At 40.1% G+C, this 27710-nt stretch overlaps 1 protein-coding gene across 3 annotated transcripts in view; it reads right to left on the reverse strand.

Moving 5' to 3' along the window:
* adamts3 (ADAM metallopeptidase with thrombospondin type 1 motif, 3) overlaps positions 1 to 27710 on the reverse strand; it is a 180808-nt gene that overhangs the window by 93467 nt on the left and 59631 nt on the right. For all 3 annotated transcript variants that reach the window (XM_042488052.2, XM_088076380.1, XM_088076379.1), the window contains exon 5: positions 11254 to 11447. In XM_042488052.2, the coding sequence (XP_042343986.2) occupies positions 11254 to 11447 (194 nt within the window). The remainder of the gene's footprint in view (positions 1 to 11253; positions 11448 to 27710) is intronic.

Below are 27710 nucleotides of genomic sequence, written 5' to 3' on the forward strand. Positions count from 1 at the left end.
CATCATCATCACCTCAATGCTTTGTTTATCCCATACGACAACAGTGCTATAAAACTGAACTTTGTGCTGCTTGTAAGTTTAATTTATGGTGACACTGCCATGAAAGTGTTGTTCTCACTCTCTAATAAAATTTGAGCTTGTAGTGAGACTTTAACGGTTTTCGAAACCGTTCCCTGCCACAGAAATACTGCACTATATAGTGTGTTAGCCATTTTGTAGTAGTGAAATCAAGTTTCAAGTTTATTTGTCACATGCACGATCATACAAGTACAGTGAAGTGCTTATGTACCTGAACCGGTCAAGACCACACACAATAAACACGAACAATAGTGCAAATAAATCAAAAGTGAAAATGTGAAGAAGTGTACGTTAGTTGTTGTCAGGGGTTAAATTCTATATAGAGCACTATAAAATACCCACAATGCACAGTAAATTTGTGTGTACATCTGATGTACCCCACATTTCACTCCCGTATACCACAATGCAACGTGGTCATATGTTGCCAGAGGGAGAAAATTCCGTCAGTGTCCGAAATCTCATCTGGTTATTCCCTGAAGTTCACTATTTAATACCGACCACACAGAGAAGAGCGAGTGAGTCACAGTGTAGCACTACACTCCATCACACTGAACAAACAATCTGTCAAAGCAGCATTTTGGCAGTCCAATGCAAAATAGTAATAATTATTATTATTATTATAATTAAAATGACCATAGAATAAACAATAAAACAGTGTCTACAAAACTGAACATTATATATCATAAATCTGTCATATGTTTGAATTGGTACGTCATAAACTGGTGACTCAGTGTATGTTTCAATGTAAATGTTGCTGCAGTACCCAAATGTCACCAACAGAGGTCCATAAAAGTCATGCATTATGGTTTTGTCCCATTAGGAGGACTCATTAGTGAAACTCAATAATGTGGAACATCTGCTTCCAGCTTGTCTTGGTGATATGGGTGGCTTCTACTGCTTTTTACATTTCATTTTAATGGCTGTAGATCCAGTTTAATTTGGATCATTTAACACAATTAAACTCAAATTTGTACACAATTTGTATCTTTTTCCTTCTGATTCTGATAGCAGAAATGCAGATTCTTGACAAAAAAAAGCTTCAAATTCTTCACCGCCTACTGTATCTTGTCTGTGTCACACTGATGTTTGTTGGAGGTGTAATATCTGGAGACAGCGGGTCGGGCAGGACACAACTTCTCGTTGGAGCATTTTATGGTGAATGTGTTGATGTGTAATAGCTCCTGTCTTGCAACTTTAATGAGAAATGTGCAGCAAATGTGAAGCTGTTATTGATCTATGACAGCCTGAGAGGAAAAGCTGATGCCAACAGGGAAAGCAATTTTATTCCCGTCTGTGTGTTTTTATGTGTTCACCAAAGACCGAAACCACCAGCAGCAGACACAATCTTTACCCAAGTCTCCTGTGAGAAAACCTCCACGTCCACATCCCTAACCTAACACTAACCTGTCAAAATAAAATGTATAGACAATCATAATGCAGGTCAGATATATTCTCAGACGTTTGATCTCATACCACTAGTTTTTCATAATGTGTGAACACTGAATAGAAACACTGAATACTGAATAAAGCATGCACTAAATAAATTGGACTGCAGCATACAGATGAATGCACCAAGCAGCCAAGCATGTTATGGGAGAGAAAATAATACACAGGAGAGTCCCCGCAGTGGGAGCTGTGATCGCTGATTTTAGGAAGACAAATAGTCCCAAAAAATTCAGAGTTGTCCAACCTCTCCAACAGTAAATCCCTGTGCTACACTCGACTGGCTCATAGAGTCTCATTAAAGATGAAGGATGTGACACTAAAGGGGGAAGTTAATTCTTAATCTCATTTACTCTAGTAGTTTGGGGATCAAATGTAAAGCTGGAGTGGTGCTAAACAGATTAACGCTGTGTGTAGGTGTGTGTTTACCTGAAAACTACATTGTTGTTGACAGAAGTGTCACTAATAAAGATGCACATACACCCACGTAAACACCCTCATAAATACAGTACATGCATGAAATGTTTCAAATGGTCACAACTCTCTGGAGAATGGTGGTGACGGAGAAGTGGAGGCTCTGTGCTGATGAGGAGATGAAGTCAAACACATGGAAAGAGATGAAAAGGGAAAAGACAAGGTGAGAGAAGTGAAGAGGATTTAATTGCAGAGGGGAGGAAATGATTAGAGGGAGGGTAAAAAAAAAAGACAAAAGATGCAGTGGAACACAAATGGAGGCAAAAGGAGGATGTCCGCCTCGCAGTTGTGTGCCTTTGCAAACCAGTCAAGTTACAGTTTACATCCACGACTCTCCAGACTCATATATAGCCATTACAGCTGATAACATTTCAAACATGGATGTTGCTGCAAATAAGCTACATACTTTAAAACATGGATGCTTTACAGACATCTTCAACCCAACGGCACAGAAAATCTAGGCATTCAACACAGTTTCAAGGTGGACACCCAAGAGTGTCACCAATTCAGTTTCTGACCAAAATGTCTCTCCTTCTGTTGCTGAGATGGCCATAATAGTGTGATATTTATGATACATAATATAATCACTTTATTATGTTATTCTTTTGGGCAATTGAGTTAAATTTTGTCATAATAAGTATATGAATTCTTATTCGAGTTATGGAAAAAAATGTATTTTTAAAAGTCTGACTAACCAGCACCAAAATCTAATCAGTTCATCCTTGAGTCCCAGTGGACGTTTTTGCCAAATCTGAGGAAATCACAGAAAGGCCTTCTGGAGATATTGCGTTCATAAAAATGAGATAGATGCATAGTCAAAATGACTTTGACCTTTGATCATCAAAATCTAATCAGTTCATCAGTGAGTCTGAGTGGATGTTTGTGCCAAATTTGAAAAAAATCCCTCAAGGTGTTGTTGAGATATTGCCTTCATGAGAATGTGACAGAGCAGGTAACAGTGACCTTCAAGTGAACGTTTGTGCCAAATTTGGGGAAATAACCTCACGGCCTTCTTGAGATACTGTGTCCACAAGAATGAGACGGACCAGGTCACAATGACCTTGCCCTTTGATCACCAAAGTCTAATCAGTTCACCTTTTGAGTCCAAGTGGATGTCTGTGCCAAATTTGAGGAAATAACCTCAAGGCCTTCTTGATATATTTTGTTCACCACGATGGGACAGCTGAAAAGAATACGCCAGGCTATTGCTGCACTGACGCTGAAAAAATGGAGCTGTGAACAGATCAAAGGAGAATGGATATAAGGGAGAGGAAGAAGACGAGGAGACAAGGAGAGACATAAAACTATAGAAGGGAAGCCATCAAGGAGAGAAGATGAGAACAAAAGAAAAAAGAACAAATGAGGTTAGAAGACTATGAAGACAAATGGAGAGGTCAGAAAAAGGATGGGAGAGGAGACAAGGGATAGAAACTGAGATGAAAAGTAAGAGGAGAGAAGATAAGAGAGAGAGGAAAGAGAGACTAAAACAGATGAAGCAGAGAGGAGAGACAAGGAGATGAAAGGAAAGAAAGACAATAATGAGCAGAAGGAAAGAGAGGAGGGAGGACGTGGAATAGTAAATGGACTGAATTTACATAGCTCTTGTCTTAGTGGCTATTTAAAGAGCTTTACAACACAAGCACCATTTACCTGCTTTCACACACATTCATACGCTGGTGGCCGAGGCTACGATACAAAGAGCAACCTGCTCATCAGATTAACTTTCACAGGCGCTCACACACCAATATGTGGTTCATTGTCTTGTCCTACGATGTTTCAACCTGCAGACTACAAGGAGCCTGGTAAGACCATCCTAATGACATGAGGGCAACATTTTGTTTCTCTCTCTGTATCAGTCTGGTCTTGGTGCCGCCCCGCCCCAATAAGGTCAATAAAATCCAGTTAGGGCAAATCAGGGATCTGCACTGTAGTTGACAACACAAACAGAGATGCAGACGTATGTCATCGACACTTCGCTGGTGGGATAAAGGTGTGAGCCACAGCCGGCCAAAGCATGAAGGGAAAGAAAAAAAGGATGGAGGAGGGAAAGAGAAGAGAGGAGGCTAAGACAGAGGAGAAAAGGACAGAAAAGGGGAGAAGCTGAGAGGAGAGGAAAGAAGGAAGACCAGAGGAGTAGAAGGAAAGAGGAGAGAAAAAAGGAAAAAAATAATGGGAGAGGAGAAGATAAGAGGAGAGAAGGAAAGAAGTGAATAGGAGAGGAGAAAGAGCAGGTCATCCACCAATCACAGGGTGGTTGGTTTGAACCCCAAATTGCTCCAGGTCAGATCAGCACCTTGCTTTAAAATTCTCTGGATAAAAAGCTGCTTTATAAATGCAGCATTTTACCATTTAGAAGGAGAGAGAGGAAAAAGACAGGCGAGGGAGGAGGATAATAAGATAGCGTGGAAGAGAAGAGAGGCGAGGTGAATGCAAGACACAGAAAGAACGAGTGTGTATCTGAGAGAGTGTGAGTTTATCTGAGGGAGTGTGAGAGAGCAAGAGAGGGCGAGAGAGAAAGAGTCGCAGAGGTCCAGATAAACACACAACTGCAGACTGGAAGTGGACGCTGTTGTCAATCACAGAAATCAGTGTTCAGAGGCCAGAGCCCGAGCTGCCTCCAGTCCAAGCCAGCCGGGAACTCTGCTGCTAAAAACATCATAAATAACTTCATAACATCAGCACTGCGGGGCCACAAAGTGAAAGTCGGAGAGATGCAAATTGCATCACATTTTTTTCTCCCAATAGTTCATCACTTAGCAACATCTCTCATGGATATATGCATATATCTGTTTATGCACAAACAGAAAGAAAAGAGAGGAGAATCAATGGCTAGCGGATGAATTAAGGTTGTTTTTTAGACAGTGACGGCGGAGAGATGAGAGGAAACAGAAAGACAAAGACGGGGAATATCTCGCAAAGGTCCTCATCAAGACATTAATCAGGGATGTTATAGGTCACGCCTGAACCCTGGGGTGCTATTTTTAAGTATGGAAGCCCATTCATGCCAGGAGAACAACAGAAGACAGCACACCGGAAGAGAGGAAAAGAATAACAAAACTATAAATACTTCAAGTCAATCAAAATGATTGGAAATTAATTCTAATTTTTAAACATATTGAGTCAAGATTAAAAGATTTTAATTGGAAATTATGAGATATAGGCAAAATCACAAGGTATGAAAACACAATTGAGATATATGGTGATGTATATATATCTCGGAGTAAAAGAACGGCGGGACAGAATCCAGCCTGGTAAATTAGGGGGAATACAATTTTTAATTTAATTTATTTTATTTAGAAATAGGCGTGTTTTGAGTTATATTTTGAGTGTATTCTCTTTTTATGATCATTTTAACCTATGTCAAGTGTCTCTGAGTATCATGGGAAGCAGTCTATAAATAAAATGCATTATTATTATAAATATTGTTATAAAACTCTGAAGGTTAATTTGCAACAGGAAAATAAGATAGCATTTTAAATATTAGAAATTATGAAAATATAAAGGGGAAATCATAACAAAGTAATCAAGTGTCAAATTGTTGACTTAGTATAAAAAATAGAAAAATAAAAATGAGATACTGAATTAGAAATATGATATACTACTGTATGTCAAATGGTTGGTTTAAGTAGCCATAATATTAAAATCGGAAATTAGAATCATTGGCTACTAATTATATATTAAGAGGTAATAAAGACAATTTCTATTTGAAAAATTGTGATGAGTCAAACGTTTGACTTAAATCTTGATAAATTAACTTACCCATAATATCGATCTCGTAATTTCGACTCTGACTTTGACTTTTATAAAAATAATCCAATTTCCAATCCAATCCAATTTTTTTTTTTAGAAAAAAATATAAACTTTTAAAAAAATATATATATATATATATATATATATATATATATATATATATATATATATATATATATATATATATATATATATTTTCCATTTTACACTGTTCACTTCATTCCTTGTTTTATTTTGTTGACAGAGATGGGCCTCCACAATAAATAATAAACAGATATCATATGTTGTATATTAATGAAATATCATATTTCAGAGGTCAGTCCAGTAAATTTATTCTTCTTCACTGACAGACTGTCTAACCCAAACCCAGACTCCAGGAAACACATGAGTGATGGGGCTCTGACTGGCCGCCATAGACAAGCAGACTGAAATCGTTCCAGTCAGTCCAGTTTGTATTGTTCAGACCAGAAAGCCTCGATCCACTCGGCAGATGTAGCTCATCTGGAGGGCGGCAGGAGCCAGTATGAGCCCCATATTGTGATTCAAATAGTTAATTTCACACAGAACAGAAATGTTAATCACTATGTGTTTTCCTGCTTTACGAGGGAAAACAAGAACAGACAAAAGGTAAAGGATTGCAAAGAAAGAGTGTCAACAAAAGTTATGCAATCATTGCCTGTGAGCATGAACATTTGAAAGAATTTTGTTTTGCATTGCTGGCTGAAAATGATTTTTAAATCATTTCTAGGACAATTCCTTCACAGGAAATGCGTGACAAATCATTAGGCATGCAGCCAGTCCTCAGACGGCAGGGCTGAAGCTGCTTTTTACCGCTCTGATAAAATCAATGGCAGCACAATCCAGATCATGTCTGGCTCATATATTTCCCTCTGACACACAGAAGTCTCATCCCATCTGAAACCATAACCTGCATGTCAACAATAAGCTTTGTTTGTTTGATTTCGTCAGGTCGTTGCTTCAATGTGTCAAGTTTAATTCTTCTCCTCCAAAACTTGTTTTAACGGAGTCACGGAGTTGTAATTCTATGTAATCTTGATATAAATATTTTCCTTTTTGTATTTTTTTTAACATTATTTTTATTGTATGCCTGTTATTGTATCTCACCTTGACATCCTCTCTTTTTTTCTTCTTTCTTTGCTTAAATCCTAATTAGGGACAGTAGTTAGAAACTAGCAATAGCTAAAATCTCTGTATGTGACATATTACATATTACTACAGCTTGTTTGTAACACGCAGAAGTTTTACTATGCTAATTTTCAATATCCCTATCAAATAAATTATATAAATAAATAAAATAAATGAAATATTGCCTTTATTACTATATGAGTTTTTGTTATCATGTAAAATATTATATCGGTATTATCGTGGACGATATGATATGGCACATCCTTCAACAGTATGAAGAAAGGTTATCCACGCCTGGTAAAATTTACATGTATGTTTGGCACACAATCATCTCCAACCGCCCCTGGTCCCTCAGGACGTCTCTGATCATCAGCAGACCAGTGTTGCTGAGGAACGGCAGCTTCCACAGTGACGCCAACCTGCACAGAAAGCACGAAAGCAGCGGGACCAAACTGTTCTCCCCCCTCTCCATCTGCATTAAAATGTCTCATATAAGAAATGCTTCCTCGCCGTGCTGCCAGCAACAGCAAAAAGAGGCTTTTCTTTGGCATTTGCGATGAGTGAACACTGTGATTCTGATCTGCTGGTCGAAGGCAAACGACAATTTGAATCAATTATCAAATGCCAACAGAGAGCGTCTGCTTTAAACGAGCCAGCTGAGGTGTCACTATTGAAAACAGATGCACACAGAAACTTCGGATGCTCTGAATTTAATGGTACACTTCTTTGTGTTTCAACAGAATGAATCATTTCCAGATAGAGCCTCCTCCCTTAGCTGTGCGCTGCCTGTGATCATCTCAGATCTGTCGATATAATGCTTAACCACAGCAGAGGACTCACAAGAGAGAGGCTGTTGTTAACACTGACGGCTCATTTATTCAGATCATGACCAGTTACAATCAGTATGTGATTGTTTTGGCAGATTAGAGGCTAGCGTGACCTCCTCTGTATTGTTTCTGGCCCTGGGAAACAGAACTGAGAGCTTACTAATTCTGACTCAGCTCTCAGAAGACATAAAAAAGAGAGCTGAAAAGTTTAGTTGCTGTTTTCATATTGAAAACTTTAATCCAATATGATTTTAGGAATAAATATGCCTCCTTTAAATGTATAAATAAATCATTTAATGATTTTTTTTTGTTAACTTGGCAGAAGAACAGTTTTCCCTCTACCTCAGTGAATGAAAAAAAAACAATATTCACCTTCATCCTGCTCTGCTCTGATCTCTATCTGTTCCCGAGAAAAATATCAGGCTGATCAGCAGCTAAATGTTCCCCTTCCTTCACTACCCAGTAACTAACTCATTATGTCGGCTTACAGTTGGTGCAGGGCAGGGAGCACAGTGTTTCATCAGAGCTTGTTGGCTGCACACAGCTGCTGCTACAAACAGAGCTGATGAGTTTGAAGATGTAACTATTCAGTGAAACATGTTGCAAAATCAAAAGTATTGTAGGAGTCCATGGGCGAGACAAACGGCTGTGACAGCATGTTTTTTTTGGGCAAAAAAAGCAACATTATCACTGCGGTTTGGCAGTTTGCTGTTAGACTCAGATGGAAAGTATGGATGTATAAAGAGAACTGGATACAGTGATGGAGGCATGGCCCTGTTCATTCCTATGAAAGCTGCTCAGTGGGGCATGAAGCCAAAAAAGTTTGACTTTCCAGGTTTTACTCTTTTTTTTTTTGCATTATTTGGCAATCACACTGGAGACTTGGCTGGCCAAGTGACTAACTTCTGGTTTAGCCCTTGAATAACTTGAATGAGGATAAAGTGATTTAAACAGGTGGCTCGTCTAAGCATTTGAAATGTTATCAGACTCAGTGGATGAAATTCTGAAAATGAAACAAGTCCTTTTGCTGGGGATGTGATGCTTAAAAAAGTATCCACTGAATTACAGACATCTCTTTCAAAATGTAAGTCTATAGGAAGAAGTATTTTCATGTCAAATTAGCTTCAAACTCCAGCACACTGCCCTGTGGGGCTGGTTTAGAGCTGTGGTTCTCTGCCTGAACCTGATTGGGCCTGACCTGACCTCCCCAGTTTTGGCCAAGCTGGGCTTCAATTTCTCACTATTGCCTTGGACTTGAATCGGGTCGGGTTCTCGTATTGTGAACTGTCTCATGCTCACAAGGCACTTTGGGTGGAGTTTTAATAGCCTAAATCAAGAAGTAAAAGAGAAAAAGAGGGTGGAGAGAGAGGGAAAGTGACCGAAGCAAGTGGAGAGCCAGGGGAGAGAGTGCAGGCAAGAGAGGAGCGGAAAACAAGAGAAAGATGGGCTGCAAGGCGACTTGGTTGGCAGTATTTGCTTCTTCCTCCCCAGCAGTGGGTGAGATACTCCTAACATGTAGCGGAGCGTCGTGATCAACATCTACATGCGGCATCGTCATCGAGCTCCATGCGTACTAGATGCAGTCTGCTTTGCTGAACCTGTCATACACGAGATGACGGATTAACAGAAGGAAGAGAAGAAGGAGAAGTGGTGCAAGGAAACACTTCCAGCCCTTAGCTTTTTATTCATGTGTTAAAAATATTCTATAATATATAAAATGTAAGATACTATAGGCCTATTTTTACAGTACAAATTTGTGTTTTTAATCGGACTCAGGCCTAAAACCGCTGCCGTGGGTCAGAGTCCTTGGGCTTGGACAGAAACTACAAGCAGAATATTACTAGTGGGTGATTTTGCAACTTCATTATAAGAAATTGTAATTTTCCTAACAACTTCAGTAATATCAGCTGTCTTATGATTAACACACAGTTACAACTCCGCTCGCTAACCTGTGGCGCTGCGGTGTCGATGGCTATGACTCGTGACGGGTAACAAATCAGATGGAGCTGCCAGCAGGACACTGAGCGAGGCTACAGAGTGGTAACTGCAGACAGAGGAGCTGCATCACAGCAAGATGGCACATTTTTCAATTAATCTATTATATTGGCTCACAAAGAAAAAGAAAAAGACAATGATGACGATGATCGCCAAAGCGTCACATGACTGCAGTATTGCAGAGATCATAACAGCCCTAATTTTGACTAGTTCAGACATGGCTGAGAGCAAAGAAAAAAGAAAAGAAAAAAGGAAAAAATGAGTGTATGTGGATAAAATGGATTTGGAAGAAGCAAAGTTATGATGATGTAATTAAGAGTGCGGCTGGACTTTCGTTGGAGTGGTATTTTTCTGTGTGCTAACAAAGTAACTGTTGTGTAATGATGTAAAAAGAAAAAAAAGTTTGTAACTGTAGAAGCAAGAGTTCTGGTAGACATTCATTTATCTTCAAATATGGAAAATACTCCTCAGGGTCACATTTATTTTTTTCAGAAAGACTGATGAAAGAAATGTTCAAGGAGAGACGGTGGAACAGATGCCAGACAGGAAGGAGTGCGTGGAGTTTGTCTCTCTACATATGAATTCTGACAGCATTTATCCTTATTACTTTGATATCAATACAGTCTGCCACGCCTAATAAACAGTTTTATATAACCGTTCCACTGTGTGTTGGTACAGTGCAGCTCTGCTGAGAGAACATAAAGACGCTTTCAGTACCAACTAAGGCCTTTTTAAAGTCTGTACTGCATGAAGAGCAATACATATACACACAACTCATGCTCAAAATGTACCACTCTGCATGGTCCTGTTTTAGACAATTGATGCTTAACTGATGCTTTCAACTCAGTGTTTGCAAAACTAAAGAGAAGCTGACTGATTTCCGTAGGAACCACCTGTCTCAGCACCTGCTTTCATAAAGAGAGTATGCCAATATAAGTATTTGGACACCATCATTGGTGTTACACTGACTTTTGAGGCCAACACTGACTACGTCTGTTAATAGGACAATCAGGGACTGTTCTTTTGGAGCAAATTAAGGTATTTTAATGTATTTCATCATTTATTGAATCAATTTGAACTTTTGCAATGATCTGTTGGTTCAGCAACCTCTGCATTGGTTAACAAAAAGAGGCTGGGAAGCACTGTTAAACTTTGCTAAAAATATAAATATAAAAATAAAATCAGTGTTTACTTGTATAATTCTGACGATGTCTATCATTCAGAGGGCAAAGGTCATTATAGCAGCAGTTTCTTATGATTTGTTCCCTCAGCTGTTGGGTTTTTAAATATCTATAGCTGTAATATCTTTGTAATGAACAATTAATAATGAATCTTGAATGTTTCACATTTACTACAACTACTTTTGATGACACTGACTGTGTATTATATGTATTTATGCCTTTATTCGTTGTATTTATTTATTATGGTGTGAATTGGTTGTATTGACTTCTGTTGCAAACCAAATTGCCCATCAGGGAAAATGAAGACTTTCTTATCTAATCTAATCTGCACCAAGAGGACAAAAGCAGCAGTGACTTACGATATTCATGAGAGTGAGGAGGTAGTTCTGCACGTGCTCCTTGCCGTGAAAGCGAACCACAGAGTCGTCAACACCTAAGAGGATTTCAATGTTGTAGTCGTCCTCCCCGGCATCTCGGCGGCGACGGCTGCGGACAGTCTCATTGACCTGCCGGGCTACAGAGTCCAAGGTCCCGGGGACATCCAGCTCCGGTTCTGTGCAGAGAGACGGGATGAAGTGTTAACAAGGATGTACAAAAACAAGAAAAAGGTCCTGCAGTTACATTACATATACACATGCTTCATGTTTCTGACTTTCTGAACATTCACTGGCGGCTGTTAATTAAGCCTTGGGCTGCTTTTTCAGGTAAAGACTCTAAAAACCTCTCAAAGCTCGTGAGCTCACGATACTTGAAATCTCCAGAGTGACAGATAACAGCCCCATGGCTCTGAGATAAAAAAGCAGCTCCGAAGAAGTCCTTCAAACTATGGCTTTCTTTTTTCAAACAAAAGCCAATGTCAAGTCGAGTGAATTTTATTCATAAAGCCCAATGTCACAAATCACAACTTTGCCTCCGGGGGGTTAACTTGCTGTAAATCAATGACACTCTCTGTCCTTTTGAACGTCACTTTGGAGAAACTCTTTGCAAAAATAAAGGGTTCCTGATAATTTTATGGTTCATACATGTATTTGTGGCATGTTTACATGCTTTAATGGTCAAAAACACTTAATTTTCTTCATACATTGTGTACTGGATCACCTGTATTCACCTCTGTCTGAAACGCTCCACTTAGTGCCTGTCTCTTTAAACCCATCTTCAAAACAGCCCAGTCTGCTCTGACTGGTCAGCATTTCTGGGTCCTCCATATCTTAGCATAGTTACAGCTAAAAGAATGACTGTAACAGAGCATAGCGACACTTTCTATTGTAAAACAAAAAAAAAAAAATCACCAAAAAAGCATTTAAAAAAAAAAAAAAAATTGTGTTGACATCAGAGAGCAATTTACAACATTAGCAACTGAAACCCATTTTACACAGAGATCATGCTAAAGAGCCGCTACAAAGTCCCCTCTTTTTGCCACAAAAGACACATGACAGGTGTTAACATGTGTCAACACAACAGTGTCAGCCTCTTGTGTGATATATTACATACTAGTCTGCAGCTCTTTATAAACAATAACAGCACAGCGACAGCAATCATTTGGTGTCCCTGTTATACGACGGCCATTCTTGTCCTCTGCTCGGAGGGTAAGAAGCCCCCAAGTCTCATTGTTTAGCTTTTTTTGAGTTTGCCGCTAACTGCTAACAGCTGCTTAAATCTCCCGCAGTGGGTTGCACACATTACATGCAGTCAAAACACCAAAACTGCGCCACACATAGACCCATCCTGCCAGCTCAAGGCGCTCAAGATTACATTTCCTTGATGTTTGGATTCAGCTAAATGTATGTTAGCAGTGTACTTGCAACACAGAATAGTGGCCCTGTTTACCTTGAAAAGTCACCAATTAAACCTTCTAACCACAACCAGACATGTTCCTGTAGGAATATGATCCAAAATCGGCGAGAAATTAACAACATAAACTTTTTCCTGATGTTGCAATGCAGTTTCATATACTGTAGCAGTGTAGCTGATGTAATGTAAACACTCGAGGTAGTGTGCAAGGAGCAGACGACCATATAAAGACATCCTGCCAAATATGACATCGGGATGTACCCTGAGTACAAAAAACTGGTGGCAACAAAATATTCAGAGCAGTCTGAAGTCTGAGGTTTTGGCTCACAGGGGATGGCATCTACATACCTCATTATCTGAAACTTTGGCCACGTTTTCTATGAACATCCTTCAATGTAACATTATATATACAGACAAGCACAATAGGACCCTTACACAGATAAAAAATGGGAGAAACCTCAGGAAGAGGAACTGAGGAGAGATTCATCTCTCATGCTTTGCGATTCACTGCCAGTAATTGCACAAAAACACTATAGTTATTTTGAAGCATTTTTAACAATCTGCAGATTATTTGCTTTGGTTGCATAACATGAAAATAAGATTTGACTTTATAGCAAGTTCTCGATAAGAAAATGAAAATTTTAAAGTACTCAGTCCCCACGACTCTGCTGTTACTGAATCAGATCATGAAAAAATGCTAATGCTTTCCTTATTTGATGGAATAGCACGCCAGCACTTAACCTCCCCCCTTAAAACTGCTTATCTAAACACTGAGGGACGAAGCCGTCACCTTTCACTGCTGATACGAAATCAGTCATCTGGTCCTTTGGGTAATCCTGGCGAGAGTAAACAACTGCGACTGACTCTGAGGGCTGATCAAGTGGCTGCATATATCCCTTACTTTACACTCTGCTTTACAGCAGGACGCACTGGAGATTCAATTTCCCACTCTAACGACTGAAAACTGCTGAATGCTTCAGGTATCTGTAGCTCAATGGTCATAAAAGCAGCCGGAGCAGCAGGTTGAAAAGCCGGTGGGGAACATCTTGCCGCTTGAATGAATCATCAGAGACTGTTTGCTGGAGCTGCGGGCCAACAGTAAGGCTGTGATTATGCCTTCTGTTTGTTTTTTTTGGTCCAAACCACAGTCCAAAATTGCACTCTTTTGTTAGTTTTGCATTTGGTTCATTTTAATCTTGTTAGGGGTAATTTCAAATTGAAATGCTTGAAACCCATGTGCACTCAAGGTCGATTTAAACAGAATTCCTCAAATGTTTTCGCGATCATTACATCACTTAAACACAAGTTTACAACTTTTTCTAAACCACGGTTCATCAAACTCTGAAAGCATTTTAAATCTTGTTCAGGTTTTCCTCAGAAAAGCAAACATTTTCTGTTAGCTTTCTCCATGCACTAAAGAGTCAGTTTCATAAGTACATGATGTGAATGTGTAATGTGTCAGATAATGAAATTCAATTCAATATCTCATTAACTGCTAACAAAACCTCTCTATCCGCCACCACAGATCCTTCTGCAAATATGCTAAATAACAGAGACCATAAAGAGCAACTAAACAAAGAGTCACTCTTGCTTTGATCGCAGGCTTTTAGCCTTTCATGTTCTTTGTATACACTCCATCAGCTCTCTATAAAAGCTATAATTTATTAAGTTATTAGGTTGACATAAAACATAGTATGTCCACAGGCTGACAGCTTAAACATTTGACTAATGCACACACTGGTACACACCAATCAGACAAAACTGCTAAGAAGCCTTTGGTCTTGGCACAAATATGGATGCCACTTGACACGCATCACCCAAACATCTTTACTGTCCAGGCACAGCCCCTCACGGCAATGGCACTTCCAGATAACAGTGGCCCCTCCAGCAGGACAATGCACCATGCCACACTGCAAAAACTGTTCAAGAGTGACCCCTGCAATGTGACACAGAGCTCAAGGCGTTAACCTGGCCTCCAATTTCCCAGATCATAATCCGTCTAAGTATCCCAGGGGCATGGCGGTACCCAGGAGGCCCTGTGTCCTTGCCTTGACAGGTCAGGAGCCACACTGTGGTTCAGCAATGGCTCTCACCTTTTGAGCCACAGACACCTCTTTATAAACACACACACACACACACACACACACACACACACACAAACACAAACACAAACACAAACACAAACAAACAAACACACACACACACACACACACAGAGTATATAGTCTGCCGATATATCAATATCAATATTTTTTACCTCCTCATGTCGGTATCTGCATCAAATATCGAGCATAGGTCAGCTTCTAGATTTTCCATTGTGGCATGATGCATCACCCTTCTGGAGGGCCACTATCATTGGAAGGTACCGTTGCGATGCAAAGGCTGGGGTACCTGGTCCACAGTGGTATTTAGGAGGGTAGTGTGTGAAGTGGCATCTACATGAATGCCAGGACACACAGTCTCCCAACAGAACGTTGCACTGTAACATTATATTGATGGATCAATATAATTCACTTCACCTGTCAGTGGTTTTATTGATTTGGCTGATTGGTGTTTGTTTTGCACAGCTTGGTGCAAACGGTCCACACTTGTGGAATAGCAAGCTTTTTCTGAATAAATGATATCACAGACTCCCTCCCTGGCTGTGTGTGTGTGTGTGTAAAGGCCCCCCGAGGATCATTCTGCATTTCTTTAAGACCAGCTCATCTTAACTCTGAATATAAACTGAAGGCGGAGGAGGTCATCTCTCAACTGGTAATGTCCATAAAACTCTGCTTGTAGTCTGCTGGTGAGACATTACAGGCCTTGAACTAAAAATTGGGTTCATGTTGGTTCAAACAGCCCATTTACAAACAAACCAGAGTTGGTAAACAAAGGTCACATGGACTCACAAGTAGCTTGTGTATTCAAGACATTTTGGTGAGCTCTCGTCCTGCCGTGTTAAAAAATTTGGCAGCAGTGCGAGTGAAAACAAATCTTCCAGCGCCGGTGATCAGCAATGGCATTAACCTTCACTGGTGTTTAAGGCAGGCAGGATCACACAAATCAGATGAATATAAGCATCTAGTAATAACTATTCAGCCGTATCTATTGGTGCTGACCCACAGTGCAGTGCTTTCAGAGGAAGTTCATGGGATTTGTAGGCATCTAACTACAGTTTTTGGGGTTCTCACCAGGTCAAATGAACTGAAACTCTCTTGCAAACTACTCAGGAACATATTTAGTGTGAAAGAATAAACTATGACCCCACTGAAATCTCATTAGTATGAATGTCCGTACCAGGAGAAAGGTAAGGCAGCGCTCCTCTGTGCTCTGTGAGCTTCGCCTGAATAAACAGATAATTAAAGTAAGAAAAAATAATCACAGTTTCTATATTTCATCCACGTTGGGTGAAGATACGGCACTGGTAAATACTTGGAAATCGCAAGCCATAAATAAAAATGCAGGGCCATTTTTCATTTTCCAGGGATGCTTAGGGCCGCAGACAGGGCCAGTGATTGAGTGGAGAGGGAGCTAAAATAAATAGGAAGAAATGGCTGCCACCTCAGCTGTGGCCCGGCTCCTACAGTGTTGGGATTGTGGAGTGCATTCCTCCTCTCCGCCGCTCCCGTCATGACACAGGCATTCTTGTGCAGCGGGCCAGCTTCCCCCCTCCCCCTCCTGAGTAAACAGGCTTTCTGAGGTCCCTACTTCAAACGCACAGGACTTCCCCTCAGCAGCGCTCCTTAAGACCGCTAGTGTGCTTCAGTCAGCGGCGAGCCCCCCTTCCCCTCCCCTGCCCTGCCTCGCCCCACCCCCGCCCCCCGCCCCGTCCCACGGGAGCCCCGCCGTACAGCAGCAGGAGATGGGAGAGGCCCCCGGCCAGCGCCTGCCCACACGTGGCACCGTGCAGCAAGGTGGCAACGAGGGCAGCCAGAGCCGCCGCAGGCTAAAAATGGCACCGAGGTAGGCGACAGGCAACTCGCCATCAGCCTTGAGTGGAAATCTACTGTGTCTGCTGTGACGCCATTAATATCCACACTCCACGGTTCACAGACATTCACACTCCTGCAACCCCATTAGGAAGACATGGAGATATAGAATAAATCTGGGTGGAAAAATGAGGAGTAAATTTGCATTTGTTTGTTCAGATTCCAAAATATATAGAGCATCCTTTGAGGATGTGGGTCTTTATATTTCTAATCATTAATGTTAATACATTTGACAGAAAAGGGATCTTCATTTATGTCACAATGCCCATCAAGTATCCAGGGTACTGCAGCAACAACAATCAGCATTTTTGCATCAAAATATGGGCTGTATCAGTTTCTGCTCGTAGTGGGGCTGCACGATTGGCCTACATACTGCACCTTGTGTATGAAATGATAAGGAAATGCAGATTTCAACTGGGGGCCGGATTTGCATGAAATCTAGGTGAGCTGGATGTAATTTGTCTCATGTGGCAGGAATAGTGAGAGGTCAAATTAAGTGGGACAGAGACAAAGGGAGGGGAGCTGGATATTTTTTTTCTTTCTGCATTTTTTTGTTTGAGAGATGATGTCATTGAGTGTTTGCACTTGTTTTTGAGCTTCACAGTAAAAACTATAGTACCAGACATTATATTTAATGAGATGCATTTTGATGAGCTGATGAAGGATTTCCAATACACTTATTTATGTGTGACAGCCCATCTCAAAACATCTGCCGCCACAGATTGATTTTATATTTTTGGAGCTGGACTGTTCATTAGGAGCACCATTAGAATATACAGTTCAGGAGCCTTTGGCAGTATGTAGGATTTCATACCTTCCTGAAATTTCACTGGGTTATGTGGTATATGACTGTATTAGTGTGCAGTACTAACAGAAAGAGGAGCATCTGTATTTACGATGGTATTGAAAAACACACCTTCAGAATTTGTCAATACCTTTTCAATCTGGCATCTGTAATATCGTGATATCATGATACCACCAAAGCCTTCCTTTCGGTTATTCATTCACCACACTCTGTGAGTGCAGAGTGTACTCTGGGCACAGACGGAGCAGCGGAATGCAAGGCACATTGAAAGTGAAACTTAACCATTCATTGCACTTGGTCTTAAAGTTTACTTTCACTCGCCTCAGCAGCAGATAATCCTTTCATCCATCCATCTGATCAGCTGTGACTGGATCGACTGATTGATTAAACCCGCAACTCAAACTCCTTAAACTACTGTGACCAAAAAAGGACTCATGCCAAGTGATGCCTGCCCTGCTTTCAAGGACTTACACAAACAATTTAGAGAGGGAACACGGAAGCACTCCTCCATCTTTGCCATCAGCCACCGCCACACATAGATTAGAGATCTATCTCTTAGAGAATAAGTTTCAAAGATCAGACGGAGTGAATTAATCACCGCTCTCTGTCAGGAACTCCAGAAAGACAATCAAACTATAACTACTCTTTCAGAGGGAGTTGAACAAGCAGGTATAAGCCACACAGCCTCATTTTCACACCAGCTTCTTGTGTGAGCAGGTAACTAAAAATGGGCTCTGAGTGTGAAAAACACTGTGAAAAAGGCAGGACCATGATGGCGGGTTTATCCCTCCCAACTGTGGCTGTTCAAAGAAGGCAGTCTTGAAGGAGTCCAGTGAAAGAAAAAGGACACAAAGCACCTCATTATAACATGTGATGACACGTCTGGCAGCTCAGGATAAAAGAAGTGATTAATTAATTAATATCAAAGCACACAAATGTTGCAGGTAAAAGAACAGGCAACATTGTAGATGAGGTGAATGTTTGTTTGGCGAATTCTGGTTCTGACTGGTGCGCAGGTTGTACATTAGGGGTTCCCAAAAGACCAGTTCTGGACTAAGAAATATCAGGAGAGAAGAAGTGTACTGGAGCGCACAGACTAGAAGCAACAAATTTAATGAAAACACACTTAAGCTGCTTCCGGCGTCTGGCACTATGCAAAATTTGACAAATATTTTGACGACTGGCTAAGCACTTAGCTGTTTTTTCTTTTGTCATTCTTTTGTGCCTCTGCATCTGAAGAATGACCAAGGCCCGCTGAGAGACATTGTGCAAATGAAGTGTGTCGAGCATTTCACATCTGACTCTGTGAATTAGGGGTTTATTTTGGCCAAACCAGAGTTGGTGATTGTTGGAACAGTAGACGGACCAACCAAACACTGAAGATTTCTTCAGGATTGCAAAAATAAACTGGAATGAACAAGTAGCAAGTCAAGAGGGCAGATATTCATTGAGTAAGTATTTTTGTCAACTAACGCGTGTTTTGGCCAACAAAGTAATAGCTAATGGCTGTGGCAGTGATACACAACCTCACAGGCCGGTTTGTCGTTAATCACACTCTTATGCATTAACATCGCATTTTTCTGACATTTCTAGTCAAGCAGTAAAGTAACTTATCTCTGACACCTTGACTTTTTGTAAACACAGCTGTGTTCGAGGCACCCACCTCCACGTGCTGGGCAGGTTTGGGGAGTATTTGGGGGTAAGAGTCAGGAGCTTGGACACAATGCATCCATGTACATGTAGGCACTGCAATAACGGCTGTGCAGGAAGGAAAACTCATAAAGTTTCTCTGTCAATATAGCATTGAGGAATTTATTGCTTCAATTGACTACATTTACCATCAACACTGATTGGCTAGCCACTTAAAAGGAGGCAAATGTGTCCTTTAAATGAAACTAGATGACTTAAGATTTAGGGAGGTGTTGTCCAATGTCCACTGTTATTTCTCCATATTCAAGGACGCTGATTGTTTCAATTTTACAGGAACTTCATTGGATAAACCAGCTAAAGTGACCATCACAAGCTGATATGACCAGCTATAACACCAAACATTATGCAAAATCATACCTTAAACACTGGTCAAACAAGCTGATCAACCAGCTTAGCCATCTTCAGCTGGTAAAGCTGTTTTTTTTCCAGCAGGGTCCTCTAACGTCTCTCCAGCTGCTGAGGGTGTCTGTGGGTCCTGTGTGTGTGTATGAGTGTGCATATCAGGCCTAAGTATGCGTTACACAACAAGCAGCAAAAAACTGAACCCCCCAGGGGATTAATAAAGTATTTTTTCTTCCTCTATGGCTGTATCAACATCATGTTTCCTGCTCTATTACAGGAATTGTAATAAATACAGCCTATATTCAGGTAAAGCAATGCTAAAGCCTGGCAACACCAATTTAACCACACCACCCACATGAGCATGGACCGGACTCTACACCAATCAACCATCGCCAGCTGGCATTAATGTGTGCTTGGTCAGCTCTAACACTGAAGGGTTTCTTTCCCTCCCACATTTCTTTATGTGAAACACCAAATGGTCTGATGCATATCCTCTATTAGTCTGTGCGAAGAAAGCAATGTGTGACCGGAACCATTAATACCACAAATCTTTCTTGGTTGACAACCCATTTTACAGTCGCCTTGAATAATGGTTATTTGTTTGCTGTTTCTGCACAGTTTCATTCTGTTTGGGGTTAGATATGAGTTTCATAGAGGTACACCTCAGTGAACATCAAACAACTGCCCGAAATCAGGGGAACAAAAGAAATTCCACCTTTGCATTGAATAAAAAAAAATCTTTCTCAGCAAGGTGCTCTGGAGCTGCAGCTGATTTAGTTCTTGCAATTTACTTCTTGTCATGTAAGTGAATTTTTGACTTCCTAGGGCACGTAAAACCTGGGATAATTACACTGGATTTTATGAGTGAGGCAATATTGTTTTAGCCTTCTTTTTCTTCCCTCCGCCTCAATAGAGTTGAAAATGAGTGGTGACAGCAGCAACAACAGAGGCCTAATTACCAGCAGCACACCACAACAGGAGGAAAGATGCTGGCTGAGGCTTTTCACATGGCGGAGAGACGCCACGCAGGTCTGTGGTTCTGTGTTGAAATGTGGTGGAGATTGTAAAAGGTGCATGTGTGTCTATGTGCATTCTCCGTAGCCCACCCGAAGCTTCTGAAACACTATTAACTGCCCTGTGGGGAGTTTTAGGCATAAAACTGAAGCAACACTCCAGCTCCCACTGGGCCTTATATTAAAGCATTACTAATGATTTCTAAGTCTTGGCTGCTTCTCCTCAGAAAATAAACTCACAGTTTTTCACGGTGCAGAAGGATAATTTATGATAAAATTGCTCGTTAAAAACTCTTTCAGAGATCCTTTGACCCAAATAAACAATGAATAATGCTGCACCCTGTGCAATTACTACACAGAACACAAACAAAAAACAAAAGTCAAATAAGATATTTGACTTACTTACAGTACAAAATGGTTTACAAACGTTTCTGTCCAAGAGGAGATTGTTTGGAGGCACTTTATGCCTAGCATACACAAGAAGACTTTTGAACGCCTAAAGTCTGACACTATCTAACATCTAAAGGCTATATGAGTTTCAAAACACACAATTAGATATTGCAAAGACTGGGGATAAAATATTACTCCAAACTCCCTTTAAAAAGTATGACATATTGACAAGTCCTTGCGTGTATGCAAAAACGTAACTCAACAAACACGAGATAAAAGGCATCGTGTCAACAGCGCTCTTACGAGTTTGGCATAATCCATAAAAAGAAACTTAATACATACAAACTTTACATTTTGAATTTTGCTGATTCAACTCACTACCAGCAGCTTTTGTGCAGACCTTGGGAGTGAGAGGTGAACATTTAAGAAAAAATTAAGATTTCTCACTAAAATAAGTGCTAGTTGGTGGATCAAATACATGCCGAATTAAACACCAACTAAGTCCAAAATAACTGCCTATAACCAGTTTCTCCTACTTATCCACAGTCCAAGAGAATGAAGACTTCTGGCCCCAAAGCCAAAAAAAGTTTCTTCCAGGCAAGCAGATCTTGCAAGAAGATATTGTATGGGTGACATAGAGTCAAGTACTGAGACTATGGATGTCAAATCTGTCCTCACACTGTCCCTGGATGCAAAAAGACTTCTTCTGCATCAGACTGTTTGTATATCCAAAACTCCAACATGCAAATACAAGCGCATGTAAGGCTAATATGCAAAAAGAGGCAAAAATCAAATGGGACGTCATTAAATAAAATTTCACGCCCTCATTAATCTGACCACCTGCTGCAGGATTCAACATTACCGTCACCAAAGTCAAAGTCACGTCCATGAGCTGCTCTAATATCCTGCTGGAACAAGATTGGAGTCGTGCCTCTCTGGCAGGAAAGAAATGTCACATTTTGGTGTGAAAATATCCACAGGAGTTAACGGTCAGCAAGTAAAACTGATAACAATTAAATCTAATTTGACATCAAGTGAGGCAAACAGACTAAGGTGGTGTCTGACAATCTGCCTGCTGTGAAAAGAGTAATTTTGCATGCCTGGAAAAGCTGGAAAACAAACTCACGGATGCTACCAGTCACAGTGGAGAGACAGCACATCGAAAAATCGTGTGTTTCATGTGGAGGAGGAACCTTTTTACCAAAATAAAATATTAAACTAAAAACGGTCCTTTTATCTCAGTATGCAGTGCATTTTCTAAAATCAGCTTTGATTTTTCTACGGTGAGTATTAGTTAATATTAAAAGATACCTTTCTTGCCGAAAAACCCTTCGTTGAACACGGCAGCAGCTCAGGCAGCCGTGTTATGTATGTTGCGAGTTCATGTCAGTATTGTATTTAATGACGCAAAGGTCTCTTATATGATACTTGCTCCAAACAAATTCTCAGTTTTTACGTTGTGGTAATTCCTGTTTCTCTCACAGGCACAAAGACCCGTGAGCTAAAAAGAGCAATGACCATGGTGAGTTTTAGCAGCGTGTTTCCATATCAGGTCAATGAGCAGTGATTCATGTGACGGGATTGAGTAGCTGTCACTCATCACGACGATGCTGATGACAGCTGACACTTGTTCTTCAACAGGGACTCCTGGCTGTTCCTCTTTAATTTACTTTCTGTTGACCTTTGGCCTAAAGTCCTTGATTAAGGATTTTTTTTACCGCTTTAAGGTGTCAGTAAATCGTTTATGCAAGTGTAAAAGGAGTGTGACTGTTGGACAAGTGAAGGTGTCAAAGTGTATCTGAAAATCAGAAAATTGAGGCCTGAATCGCAACTCAAACACAAAGCCAATACAAGATTCAAGCTGAATTTTAAGGCAGTGTGAGTAACACACACTGAATTCTTGATCAGATTACTACAGTATCATCATGTTAATTCACTGTTTATTCAGATATCCTCACACACGGCTGCTAAAGCGGGGACACCACCTCTATCAGGTGGGCTACTGGGCACACCCATTAAAGGCAATATTAAACCGAGCAGAAATGTTTGGCCTATTGATCAATTTTTGGCAACAATTGTGAAGAAATATAGCATTTGTTAACCCTTTGAAAACTGAGAAAATTGGCTTGATTTGTTTTTAAAACAATGGAAGAAGAAATAAACCAAAATCAGCAAAAAAAAAATAGTAAAAAATACAAGAAAATTAGTAAAACAACAACCAAACAGACAAGGACATGACATTAAAAAGTGCCTAAAATTATAATAAATATTTTTAAAATGCCTTTTCCCCAGAGCCCTGGTGTCAACATGCAAAGTACTAAATACAAGTACTAAAATTACAGTTAAAAGAAGGCACACATGAAAACAAACAACACCAACTTCAAGTATACAGCAGCAACTTCAAGTATAAATTGGAAGTGAAGCAAAAAGGTGAAATATTTACTGGTCCCTGCTTCTCAAGCGTGAATATTTACTGGTTTTCTCAGTCTTTTATGATAGTAAATTAAGTACATTTGGACAAACAGCGAAAACAAGACACATTGAGATATCACCATGAACTAGACATGTGTCAGTATTTTTTGACATTTTATAGGCCAGAGTAAAAACAAGTAGATCTGCACACTAAGTAGCTCCAGTCAGAGGGATTTTTAACATTTCGTGCCAGCAGCTCTTCATCAGACGTCTGAGCAGATCTATTTGTTTCCACTCGAGCAGATATTTCTTCGATCCAGCACCCACTCAACTGCACACTGGTATGTGCGTGTCTTTTTATATTCATGCATTTTATAGTCCAAACAACTTATCAGTTAACCCCAAAAATGTTTTGGCAGATTAATCAATAATTAAAAATATCCACTGATTGTAGCATCAAACTGATGCATGCAAGATGTACTTGAGTTTGTTTTGTTTTAATGACATTAACATAGGATATTAGGAATGTTTTATTTTGAAACAGAAACTAAAGTGTGTTATTGACTTTAGAGCTGAGAGGTGGACTTAATTCAAAAGTCAGAAAATCACAACTTAAGACTTGACCGGACTTGACTGCTGTAAGATTCGCCTCCCTGCAGACTTGACTTGACATTTGACATTTAAGTATCAGGTTTCTGCACTGGTGAAGTCCCAGAGGAACTGAAATAATTACGATAGCAACAAGCTGGCATCTTTTTTCAACTTTGGGCATAATCTTTTTGACTTCTTTTAGTGGTGTTGTCAGAGCTAAGCAATTACTTTAGTGGAAAAAAAGCTATTATAAGTGAAAGAACTGGAATTATCCTTCAATTATGAACTGGGAGCATGACAAGGATATAAGTTGAAAACTTTAAAGAAGAGAAACCACTTCTAATATAGTTAAGAGCTTTGATGGAAACATGTCCAAATGCTGTGTTATTTTAGAGGTGAGGATTTAGACAATTTCATTATGCTCATGAATACTGATTCGAGTCTGTTTTGCCCAAAAGGATTTAAGATTTTCCTTGAGGCTTGCACTGACAGACTTGACTTTGACATGTCTTTAAACTCTTAAAAACACATCACAGAAAAGAAAATTTTCTATCAGGTGGAGCAAAGACAAAAACTGTATTGAAGGTTCTCGTCTAGACGGGCCATAACTGTTCAAAACACCAGCTGGCCTCTGTGTTGTAAACCGGTAAACCTGTTCTCTTTGTTTTGCCTAAGAGCACCTGGGGAGAGATTTCTTTTTTGTGAGCAGTTGTCAACTTCAAGAGCACCTCAAGGTTCCCTGGATGTGAAGCAGATCGAGCACTTCGTCATTATGTTTGTGTTTAGAGGACAGACTCAGAAGGAGTTACTGGCATCAGTACACATGACCCTGGCCCAAAGCCTGCGGAGGTCTTCTCTGGGCCCTTAAATGGAATCAAGTACAACAATTTACTTACTGACTAAACAAATTATATGTATTTAGATGATAAATACATTTATTGTTATCACTTAAACACATTTCAACTTGTTATCTGAAACCCTACCCTCTGTAGTTACTGTGAAAAAGTTGGGGTTGAAATCTGAAGCTTGACTATCTAAATCAAAACACCAAAAACTCAGGCTACAGCGAGTACAAGAAACTGAAAGGAGCAGAGAGGAAATTACAGCATTTCTGGCCAAAAAAAACAAAAAACTCAAGAAGCACTAAGTATGACAGGCGATGCTGAACATGGCAAAGGTGAGGGACTGGGGAGACTAGCAAATAAAACCAGCTGCAGTGGGCTCAGTTTTAAAACTAAAGCATTGACACTGGTATCACATGAAAACTAGAGCTCCTAAGGCATCCACTGGTACCAACCATGCCATGCAATCGTGTCAGGAAGAGCTTTAAATTATGCTCCATGGTTAAGCTAAATTTTGGCGAGTTGGGGTGGTGGTGCTGGAAGTGGGTGAGGCTGAGCAGCAGCCGCATACTATTCATTCACTTCGCACACTCTCTAGGTGTGGCAGTGAGCTTATACTAAGTCTAGTGCACTGGCAGTGACTATTTAAAACATTTCTATATGCCTGTTGTTTTTGAACTTTTCTTTTTTGGAAACCCTTTTTTATGTTTACTCAATCCATGTTAATTTTGATACATTGATGCCAGCTACTGTTGATTTATACCTATATGTATCTCATGCTCCTACAATGACTATTCAGCACTGCACGTTTGATATATACTGAAAAAAATAAAGATTTGGATTAAAAAAACTTGTTTCCCTTTGCTGCCAGTCTGTATGCCACAGTATGCTGAGCTAACCATTTCTTGACTCGAGCTTTGAACTTTGCACAGACATAAGAGTGACATCAATCCTCTTATTTGCTTTTGGTGAGAAATCAAATGTGTTGAACTGTTCCTTTAACCTGTTTACACTCATAAAAGCCCTCTGTGTTGCAAACGAACTTATCTGTTGTTGTGTTAGTTGTTGTGCCGCTGAGTAACAGACTATCAGACGTGTGTGGAGTGTGTTTGTGTGCGAGTTAAGAGAAGCAGAGAGAGAGTGAGTGTCGAAGCAGACAACGGTGGGCCTTGTTGGGGTCGGTCAGTTACAACATGCAGCCAAACTTAGGCTTCATTCATGGTGGGGTGCGAACTGCCTTTTTGGAAGAAATGCTCACTGTATTTCCTTTCAGTGAGTTCAATATATTTTGGTGACCTGCATCCGTTTTTTTTCTCCCTCTTTCTCTCAAAGAACAAACAACTCAATGTCATCGTCGAAAAGGTCAAATGACAAACTGTTTCCACTCTCCCTGCCCAACAAGACTGATAAAATACAGGAATGGAGGAAACTGAAGTACTGAGGAATGACTCAAAGGTTGAAGGTGATGTAAGATTGTGAATGGAGCCTATTTTTACCCCCGCCAAAGTTTTCAGTCGTGTTTGTTACTTTGAATGGCAGAATATCTTATAAACTACATCAAAATGTGTGTAGTCACTTCATATTACTGTACTTGAAACTGGCAAATAGCGTAAATCCCATGACTGTCTATCACAATAAATCACTTTCCAGATTAAAAAAAAAGAAAAAGAAAATAACAAACCTCAAACATCGTAGAGCCTTAGCAGAGGTTTTCAGTTGTTTTGTTTTTTTTAATTATTTTTTATTACATCTTTCATCATGATTTCTTACATCGCTATAATCCAATGCTGTGTCCATAAAACTGGACTCACTAACATAACCTCACTGGCAGAATAGTCGGAAAAAAAAAAAGACCAAATAACTGAAGAAATAAAATTTTAATTACAATTTTGGGAGTCTGCATGTTTATCCAACACCACCACCTTATCTTGTCAGTCCAAATGTTTTCTGCTGTTTTGCATGGTTCCTGAATTTAATAGTGAAAGTGAAAAAGTAATGAAAAAGTAGAAGCTCTCTCTGGATGAAACTTAACTTCAGCAAAAAAGATAACTGGCTTAAATTAGCATTTATTTTCAAATTAAACCTGAGAGAAGCAGAGAGAGGGATCTAAAATATGAGTTTGAAGAATATTTACTGGATGTCAGATTCACTCAACAGTAAAACCGGTGTAACGTTAATGTAAGGATAAAAGTGACCTGGCTATCGAGACAGAAAACAATGAAGGTAAAGGAAATGTCACTAATTTTAAACTGGCCACATGTCATCGCAATATGTGCAGATGAATGGTGATCGGCTTCCCCCCAGCTTGCACCTCCGGGCGGGAACTCCAGGGGAAGCTAAACACCGTTCATCAACACACACATAGCTGGTCCCTGCCTTCACTGGTTCCTGTAAAGCAAGGCTGATCTTTATTCAGAGTAATAACGATTACAGGGTTTCCTACTTATTCATTCATTTGAGGCAGCCGGCCACAACTAAATCATCTGCCAACACAGTTAGATTTGACTGTTATTTAGGAGCAGTATTGAAATAAATACACCGTTAGGATATACATAGCGCCTTAAAGGGAAAGATGTGCAGCACAAGATCATTAAAAGTAAAACTAAACCCTTCATTCTGCCGGGTCTAAAACTTTGCTTTCACTTACAAACATCTGCAAACACCTCCTCTCATCCATCTGATCAGCTGTGAATGAATCAACTAATCAATTATCCACAACTTGAGCGACATTCAGCCGCGGAGGAGAAAAAGAATTCATGGAGAGCTCTGCCCGAAACACAGCTTTCGCAGGTCTGCAAAAATGTCAGAAATTAAGAGCGACAGCACAGAATGAAAGATGACCCCCCACCCCTGTCGTCAGTTACCGGTACATACACACTGAAAATCTGTGGAAAAGCCTGAATTAGAAAGCAAATGTAGTTACTTCAGGTAGGCTATACCTTAAGTAGCT

Source organism: Plectropomus leopardus, chromosome 4 (genome assembly GCF_026936395.1).
Source record: "Plectropomus leopardus strain MGB_pleo_1.0 chromosome 4, ASM2693639v1, whole genome shotgun sequence".
Taxonomy (NCBI): Eukaryota; Metazoa; Chordata; class Actinopteri; order Perciformes; family Serranidae; genus Plectropomus; species Plectropomus leopardus.